Genomic DNA, 9454 nt, shown 5'->3' with positions numbered 1-9454 from the left:
AAACTAAATATCATCATTTATCATCTTTCCTAAAATCAAAAGATATGGAAACCCTAGTTTGAAGCTTTAAGATAGACAAGCTTACTTTGGCTCAGTTAGGTGAGTATTCAAGTTCCGTTTTTAGTAATTTTTATGTTTCCGAGATCGTAATAGCTTAATTTAGCTATCTCAGGGATTAATTTGCAAAGTTATAAAAGTACTAGGGTTTTTTCATGGATGAATATAGTTGAATTATGAAGTTTTATGGTAGAAAATGAAAGGTTGTTGATAGATAAACAACTTTTGTAAAGGGAATTTTAATGAAATTATGATTTAGGGACTAAATTGAAAAGTTGCAAAATTCATGGAAAAATTCTAAATTTTATGAAATACATGGGCTACTATTGTGACATTGAAAAATCGGCTAGGCTTGGAATAAGGATTAAATTGCATTAATTTCATTTTCCGAGCCTGGGGACAAAATTGTAATTAAATAAAATTATAGGGGAAAAATGGTAACTTTGCCTAAAATGTGAATTTGATTGAATTGAATATGATTAAGTTAAATTTACTCGTATAGATCCGGATAGACCAAATATAGAGTTAGATCTGGGAAAGAAAAAGTATCGAATTAGTAGATTTTGCGAACACGAAGATTAGTTGAGGTAAGTTTGTGTAACTAAATTGTATATTTATATGTTTAAATTGAGTAATATGTATGTGAAATATATAATTGTCATGTATAAGTATTGATCTGTATCCGGGAAATATCTGACAAGTATTAAGTCTCGTATGAATAAATGAAATTCGATGGATACAGGGTTTCCGGTTGGTCGTGGTCCTACATATGTTGCAGACACACCATAGCTAGAAATAGCGTCCCGTTATTAGCTCTCATGAGCATCCCGATATATGGCCCTCTATAGCTTCCCGTTATATGGTTCTTGTGAGCTTCCCGTTAATAGCTATTCGGAGCATCCCAATTGGTCGTGATCGTGTATATGTTGCAAACGCACCAAAGCTCTTATGATCGTCCCAATATATGGCTCTTCAAAGCTTTCCGATTAAAGGATCTTTCATGAGCTTCCTGATATATGGCTCTCCGGTGCTTCTCGATACTGGCTCGTTTGAACTTCCTGATTATGACACTTATGAGCTTCCCGTTATACAACTCGAATAAGCTTCCCGTAACATGGCTCACATGAGTTTCCCGTTATATGGCTTGAGAGAGAGCTTCCTGTTTATGTGCTTACAGAAGCATTCCCGAATATGAATTGACGGATTTCATATTTGTACACTTCGTGTGTACTACTCGGGTATCCATCGATATTTTAAATGATTCAACGAGAAAAATCCTGATATGAGAAAATAAATGAATTCAAAGTGAATTGTTATCTGTATATACACGAAATATATGGAAATTTGATATTGATGAGCTCATACTTGATTCTTGATATTCATGTGAAATAAATGACTAACATGTTTGATGAAGTTGTGTGTTTAGGCTATTAGCCAAATTGCTTGGATGCATTTTGTATGTTTATTTTAATGAAAATGAATGGTAAGTTAATTTCTTGTTATACGAACTTACTAAGCATTAAATGCTTGCTTTGTTTTATTTCCTCTATTTTATAGTACTCGAAGGCTCGTAAAGGTTGGAAGCTGGTCGGAGTCATATCACACTATCCCTCGGACTTTTCGGTATATATATAGTAAATTAATTTTGGTTATAATGACATGTATAGGCTAAATATGACCAATGATGACAATGTAAATGTTTGGTTGTAAGTAGTCATTGGAATGGCTTGTGAATGACATATTTTGATGAGTTTATACATGGTCTTAATGTGTTTGATGAGTCTTTGAATTGGTTAAATGATGGAAATTATATAGGCTCATTATTAATTGATTTGAGTTAGTATCATTGGTAAGATATGCATATATGTGAAATGGTTCAATTAGGGGAAATTGAATACTTGGATATATAGGATGTTATAATATATACTAAACTTGGTTTTAGCTTGATTTGAATGATTGGTATTGCCTTGTGAATGTGTTAAAGTGTTGATGTAGGCGGAAGACAATTTGGGTGAGAAAAGTGACCTTAGAAATGACCTATTTTTGTCCACACAGGTAGAGACATGGACGTGTGTGATCTGGCCGTGTGTCCCCTGTATCTTTAAAATTCAAAACAGAATGCTTAGAATTGATTACACAGCCTGGCACACCGACGTGTGGCTTGGCCGTGGACCCAAGTCAGAGAGTTAGACGGGTATGGACACGGTTGGGACACGGCCGTGTGCCTTATCTCGAATGCCCACACGGGCGTGTGTCTCTTGCACCTTGAAAAATTTTTGAAATTTTGTAAAAAATTCTTTGAGTGCCCGGTTTAGTCCCGACTTTTTCTAATGCATATTTTGGGCCTCGAGGGCTCATATAAGGGATGATATGATTCATTATGAATGATTTCTGATATGAATGTTAAATAACATGAAATGTATGTTATATGTTCTATAAATTTCGGTAATACTCCGTAACCCTGTTCCGATGACGGATTACGAGTTAGGGGTGTTACAGTTGCACATTTTTTGCATTTAAACAAATAAATTATTTAATAATTCTATTAACATTTATTAAGGAAAAAATTAATATATTTTATTATATTGACTTAAAATGTTGGTAGTTATACACAACATGCATGATACATCCATAAAATATTAAGCAAATTCTTTTTCTTAGGTTGCAAATATATAACAATTACTTGAGTGAGGACTAGTTTAACATTACTTTTGAGAATTGGTTTTAAAAAGTGTTGTGGAAAAGTAATTTTGAGAAATACTTTTGAGAAATAAAATGTTCATTTTAGACATGGTGTTATAAAGTAATAATTATATATTTAAATAATGTTCAAATTAGTTAATATTATGATATTTTAGTAAGAATATAAAATCAATTTATAATAATTTTTTGTTAATATTTTAATATATGAAATATAAATTTTAAATATTTTAAGCAATTAATATTAATTATCTATAAAATTTAATTCGAATATATAAACTATATTTTAAATATTAAAATATAACCAATAAAATTTTAAATATATAGTATTATATATTTAAAATAAAATTCAATAGGAAAGTAATTACATACCCAATACAAATATCATATAAAATACTTTATAAGGGTTAAAATTGTCCTTTGCTCCTAAAAATGTTTTTGCTAAAAGCAAAAGCTAAAAAAATATTTTTACTTTTGGGGTCAAAAACGCTTTTGATTTAAAAAATTGTTTTGTTTAGTATTGTTTATGACTCCAAAAATGCACTAATAATAGTGCCTAATATCTACTTCAACAAAATTCTTAAAATAAATAGTAAAAGCATTATTAAGAAGTAATATTAAATTAAGCCTCAATAATTAACATAGTAATTAATTAAAAAAAATCCTTATATTTACGTAGAGCAAGACTTGAAGCTAAAATAGTAAAATCTACATGGCCTGGTCAACCCATGCTTTAATTCCTTTTCAAAATTTATTTACATATATGATATTGTCGGTGCATGACATAAGAATGTTGTTAAGATCTATTTAAATTAAGGGGTTGATATGTATATATGTACATTTGTTTCCTAATTAATGTAAAATTAATATAAATAAGTGTCATTTATGGCATTGATTAAAGTGGTGTATATATATCTACAATTATTTCCTAATTAAATTAAAATTAACATATTAAATACAAAATATTTAAATAATAAATAAATAATTGAATTGAAGTTGGTGTGGTAAAGGTTTGGTTGGAGTAGTTGGAAGATTTTGAAGCGTTTTCAATGGGTTTTCTACTTTAATAGGTGGCCTTAAAATATTCTTAAGCAAGTAATAACGTTAGAGGCAAATCTCATTCCTTGAAAAAAATAGATTACGTGTGCAATGGGATTTAGAAGAATTTGGAAAACCTTCTTGTTTTAAAAGAGAAGCATAATTCGAATGTTTACAGTTATTTTTGTAAATTTAATTTAATTTTATCACAATCTTTTGAGAATATTTTAATTCATAAGTTCAATTCAAATATAATATTTTTACTTTAAAAAAATCGTATATGAAAAGTTATCTTTATATATATTCTTTAAATAATACTATTCATACTAATTAATGTCTTTACATCAAATGTATTGTCATTCATTATCAACGTCAACACAAGCAGACCCATATTTTATTAAAAGCTGCATTTTCAGTTCAAAAATTAAATGGAATCAGAGAAAAGAAAGAATGAAGTAAAACAACCTATTTATCAAACATCCTTATTTATACTAATGGTGTAATGATAATATTGTATATTGTATTTTTAAGTAAAAAATGATGTTAAAATTTTAGATTTGATATTGTTGAAATAAATAATTACAAATTTTAAATATAAATCTTAAAATAAATAAAAAAAATATCGTTATTTGTAATTCTCATGACTTAATAAAGTGATTTAAAATTTTATGAAGCCAACAATAGCAACATCTAGCATGTAGAATTCCATGGCATTTAAATATTGGGGTATACCCACACACACAAAAGAAGAAAAAAAAAGGTTGAAAGGGCCAAATAGGCTTCAACTTAATTTGAAAAGCATTTAATTTGGGAAATTGTGAGTCACCTGATGCTGAGTTATGACGGCCATATTGGGTAGGTAGATGCAACGACCAACGCTAACCTCACCAATACTTGCCTTTTTTCTTTCTTTTTGCTGGCCAAATTGGGTCCGGGTTTTGTGTTCGAAAATTTATTATTATTTTATGTTTATAAAATATTAATATTTTATTATAATTTTGCTATAAAATATAATTTCATTTTTTTATAAAATATTTAGAACTACTCACAATCTTTTCTTACTCTTAGATGAGAGAATCAATGAGTTTCAACATATTCGAATACTCATCTTCTCTAATAATAATAATGTCGATACCAACCAAACTAAAATTCAATGGATAATTTAATTTTTTTTTACCCTTTTTGTTTCAATTATTTATAACAAACAAGTAGCAACTCCTACCTTGCAATTCCTGTTGCATATATGCTATAATTATTTGTGTCGACTGAAGAAAAATTGGAAAATAAAAATACGTAATGTGCCAAAAACGATGAATATGATTGTTGATGCTATGTCTAAATGGATTAGGGGCTGCGCTCATATTTTTGCTCACCGTCTCCAGTGGTGCAAGATACTATGTTGTGAGATAAGTGTTAAGCAACAAAAATTTGGCTTCATAATTAAACTTTGAAGTTCAACTTCTTACATTGTAACCAAAAAAACAAACAAACAAATAATATATGGGGATTATAATTACTATTAATATATTTGTATAATTATAATTTTAATGAAATTGTTACAAATTAAATTAATAATAAAAGTATATTAGAATTTAGATTAAAATAAATTTAAATATGGGAGCTTAAATTTAAAATAAAATCTAAAGTAGAAATTAATATATATAAATGTTTATAGTGAAACTCAAACTTCAACTATCAATATGTATGAGTCTTATTATGATTTCTGGTCACCTAACTGACTATAGGCATGATCTACAAGTATTTAATTTCCATTGAAGGTAATGTTTCTACATGTTTCTACAACGAAGAAAAACAAGAATGCATTAAGTTTCCATCATAGAGGCATGAGATGTAATCCACGTAGTTAGTATTATATCGGTGTATTGTTTTTATTTTAATATTGGTATGTACATATTTTGATATATTATTTTAAGTTTATTCATATTTTAAAATATTTTTTACATATATATTTATTATTTAAATTTTAGTTTCTTAATAAATTATAGATGTACTTAAATATTTCTCACAAACATATTTCTAATATAATTTTTAATTTCTTAATAATTTATATGTTATTTTGATAAAAATATATATATTAAAGATGCATACAAAATATTTCATTAATTTACACTCATATAAAATATTTATATGTAAATATAAGTTAATACTTAATTTTGTAACTTTTAACTTTAATATGTAATTATAAAAAATTTAAAATGATCAAGTAAAAAATTTAAAAGTTAGTTTAAAATATTATAAATTTGTACTAACTAACACATACTAATATATTGATTGAAACGGGTTGGAACATATAGAAATTGTTGAAATCCATCAAAATATTGATTAGAATAGACCTTAGGACTAAAACGATACGTGTCCAAAATGATACGTATCGGCTAGTTCAATCAATGATCACACGAAGATAAATATATTTGCATGGAAGGTAAGAAAAACAAGAATGCATTAATTAATTATTTTCCTTTATGAATATATCATATTGACCAAAATGAGTAGCATTGATTAACATTTTCCTCATTTATGAATGATATTGACCAATATGATGTTTCGAAATGACACCTATGCTACAGATAAACATTATTGCCCAAAGCACGAGCTGAGCGAGGAACGTAGGCCACAATACCCTTCCGAATGACGGACAAATCAGAAGAAGGACCAACAATGTTGGCCGGGCCGCTCCTACTTCTAATTGGATTAAGTTAGAACACCAATGAAGCGATGGAAGCAGTATCCGAAAGAGCTTCATCTGATATAAATACAAGTTAGGATTTGTACAGCTTTTCGGGCAGAGCTGCAGGGGGTTCATGATGGCTTAATGATATTGGCAATATTTAATATAATTTTGATTCAAAATTTATGCCATTTTTAAAAAAAATCGTGTCATATATAAGTTTACCAAGGAAAAAGGGCATCACTTGAGTGCAAAATCATGCTACATAAATTAGTATAATAAAATGTAATGAAGATACAAATATTTTATTATAATATTCTTTTAAGTTCTTAGCAAGTAACCTATTACGCTCTTGCAGCGGAAAGTTTTTAGTACGGAAATAAGATCACTTTACACACAAAGTAGTAGATAAAGAACAAAACCCAGATTTCATGCTCTACTCTTGAACGGGATGGCTCGAATGACTATTTGGTGATAAAGCGCAGCAAGTGCAGCCCCAATGAATGGTCCAACCCAAAAGATCCACTGTCAAAAGGGTAAAAAATGCAAGCCATTATGTCAAGCATATGAACAAAGAAACAACAACAATATATATATAGTTATAATAGTTTTTAAACCTACATGGTCATTCCAAGCATGGTCCCTATTGTAGATGATGGCTGCTCCAAGGCTCCTGGCAGGGTTAATGCCTGTTCCTGTGATGGGGATGGTTGCCAAATGAACCAAGAACACTGCAAACCCAATTGGCAATGGGGCCAATATCTGCAATGTCATATAGAAAACATGAAAAAGTAGATCAAAAGATGTCAACAACCAGCGGCCTTCTCGGTACCAAATAGTTCTCCAAATTCAATGGCTTGTCCAAGCTGAAGGAACACTGATATATCGGATATGAATGAGTTAAAGGAAGTACGTACACGTGGTTTATGGTGAGAGTTTCGATGCATATGCATTACCTAATTACTTAAACGCAAAGGAAGTACACACATGGTTTTGAAGGAGAAATAGTACTTACAGGGACATGAGAGTCTCTGGCATTTCTCTTGGCGTCGGTTGCTGAGAAAACAGTGTAAACGAGAACAAATGTACCAACAATCTCAGCTCCAAGGCCGTCCCCTTTGGTGTATCCATGGTTCATAACATTGGCTCCACCACCCAACACCTCATATCTTGATGGCTGGAATCCTTTCACCACCCCAGCACCACATATTGCGCCCAGGCATTGCATTACCATGTAAAAGATGGCTCTGGTCAGAGAAAGCTTCCTTGCCAATAACAGACCAAATGTCACAGCTGGGTTTATGTGTCCACCTACTCAATGCATGAACATGAAAAGCAAAAAAAAAAAAAAAGTTAATAAAAATTACCTGAAATTTCCAAGAGTCTTTTTTATAGAAGTCATTAACAGTTCTATGACTCTCCTAGGCACTAGACAAGGGAGAGAAATAGACTTCTGAAACGTAATATTTTCCAATTTTTTGGGGACCTAATGAAACCTAACCTCCATTTTATGGCCCAACTGAACATATAAAGGAGATGAAACAGAGCAAAAACCGAGAGTGAAGCAATAACCCAAACATTTCCTAGTCTTTTCATTATTTTTCTCAGCACACAACAAGGTTTAAGGAAATTGCAATTGAAATAAATATAATACAAATCTATGTCAAAATAGTAAAACCTAACAAACGAGATTTTGACCTATTTATTTTTTGTCCAAAAATCAAATATTCAGTCCATGCATTCCCATTATGTTTCTCCATGTTTGCCTTTTGGGTCAAACAAGTTCAATGTTTATTATTTTTTAGTCAAATATTCATACAACCAAGCCTAGAGATAAGAGATAGATGATGTAAAAACTAACCTGAGATACCAGCGGTGCAGTAAACAAGGGCAAAGATCATGCCACCGAAGGCCCAAGCAATGCCTTGGATACCAACACTGGCACACTTAGAAGGTGCCCTATTAACACCCATGACGGTCAAGACGGTGATGCAAAGGAACAAGAAAGTTGCCACAAACTCAGCAATCCCAGCTCTCCAAAAAGACCATGAGTAGAGCTCACCATGTTCGAAAAGTGGAGCTGGTGGTGGCTCATTGTAGTCCTTGTCTGTCTGTGCTGTTGTCCCTATAGGTTGCCTTTCTGAGAACTTGTTTGCTCCCAGCCTAACATCCTCTTCTTTGCCTCCCATTTCTTTTTTCTCTCAAGGTATAATGGAGAAAGAATCTGAAGCTTGATGGAATTAGATAAGGTAAAGGGTTCTGAAAAGGTGGTGAGAGTAAAGGTAATATACAGAAAGGCTAACAAAGAAGCAATGTATTGATTAAAAGTTGTTTCTTATGGGATTACTGAAGAGTGGAAAGTGCCAAAATGAAAACGTAAAAGGATCTGTCATGACGTCAGTATATGTTGGCTCAATGGCTCTGATCTTATCTATTTCTCCCAGGAATAGCAAATTTCGAAAGAAACTCTCCTTAATGGCCGAATAAGCGAGGAATTGCATTGCATGTGCATGTGAATGTGCATGTGGAGGCTGATGAGGAAACCATTTTGGCCGCTGTGGGAGAGCGTGACACATTCGGGGCCTCGAGAGAATAAAATATTTTGGACTTGAGTTCTTTAAGTTACCTTGATAAATTACTTTGGCTGATCAAGCTGGTAGCTTTAAACTATAGGTGTATTAATGCAGTGCCTTTTCTTACGAGAATGACAAAACGATGACAAGTGGTAGGAAAATGTGACCAAACCAATCCATTTCCATTATGAGGTGGCTACCTTCGCATCATCGGTTTCTTTTTTGGCGGAACAGTACTAGTAGGAGGTTCCATTCAAACAAGAACAGAACCTTTGATAAAACCATCCGTCAAAGTGGTCAAAGGTACGAACTGACTTCCTAAGGCATCACAGCTCCTATTTCCTTCTCTGAAGCCATGCCTAATCGATGAACTCTGAATAGTAGTTAGAAGTATTCT

General features: G+C 31.4%; 1 protein-coding gene across 1 annotated transcript; it reads right to left on the bottom strand.

The window, feature by feature from the left end:
* Positions 1–6770: 6770 nt before the first annotated feature.
* LOC107911526 (aquaporin PIP1-3) lies at positions 6771–9068 on the bottom strand. The gene is made up of 4 exons (XM_041105878.1): positions 8346–9068; positions 7500–7795; positions 7106–7246; positions 6771–7009 (listed from the first exon to the last, which is right to left on the bottom strand). The coding sequence occupies exons 1-4, from the start codon at positions 8671–8673 to the stop codon at positions 6914–6916; spliced, it is 861 nt and encodes a 286-aa protein (XP_040961812.1). The 5' UTR covers positions 8674–9068; the 3' UTR covers positions 6771–6913.
* Between the last annotated feature and the right edge of the window lie 386 nt (positions 9069–9454).

The sequence above is a fragment of the Gossypium hirsutum genome, chromosome D11 (genome assembly GCF_007990345.1).
Source record: "Gossypium hirsutum isolate 1008001.06 chromosome D11, Gossypium_hirsutum_v2.1, whole genome shotgun sequence".
Classification (NCBI taxonomy): domain Eukaryota; kingdom Viridiplantae; phylum Streptophyta; class Magnoliopsida; order Malvales; family Malvaceae; genus Gossypium; species Gossypium hirsutum.
The sequence above is the reverse complement of the archived record's forward strand: the minus strand, read 5'-3'. Positions and strand labels throughout refer to the sequence as shown.

Coding starts and splice junctions, on each gene's coding strand:
- LOC107911526 (XM_041105878.1), bottom strand. CDS start 8,673: ATGGGAGGCAAAGAAGAGGATGTTAGGCTGGGAGCAAACAAGTTCTCA. Junction 7,247..7,499: donor CCAGAGACTCTCATGTCCCT/GTAAGTACTATT, acceptor ATGACATTGCAG/ATATTGGCCCCATTGCCAAT. Junction 7,010..7,105: donor ACCATGCTTGGAATGACCAT/GTAGGTTTAAAA, acceptor CCCTTTTGACAG/TGGATCTTTTGGGTTGGACC.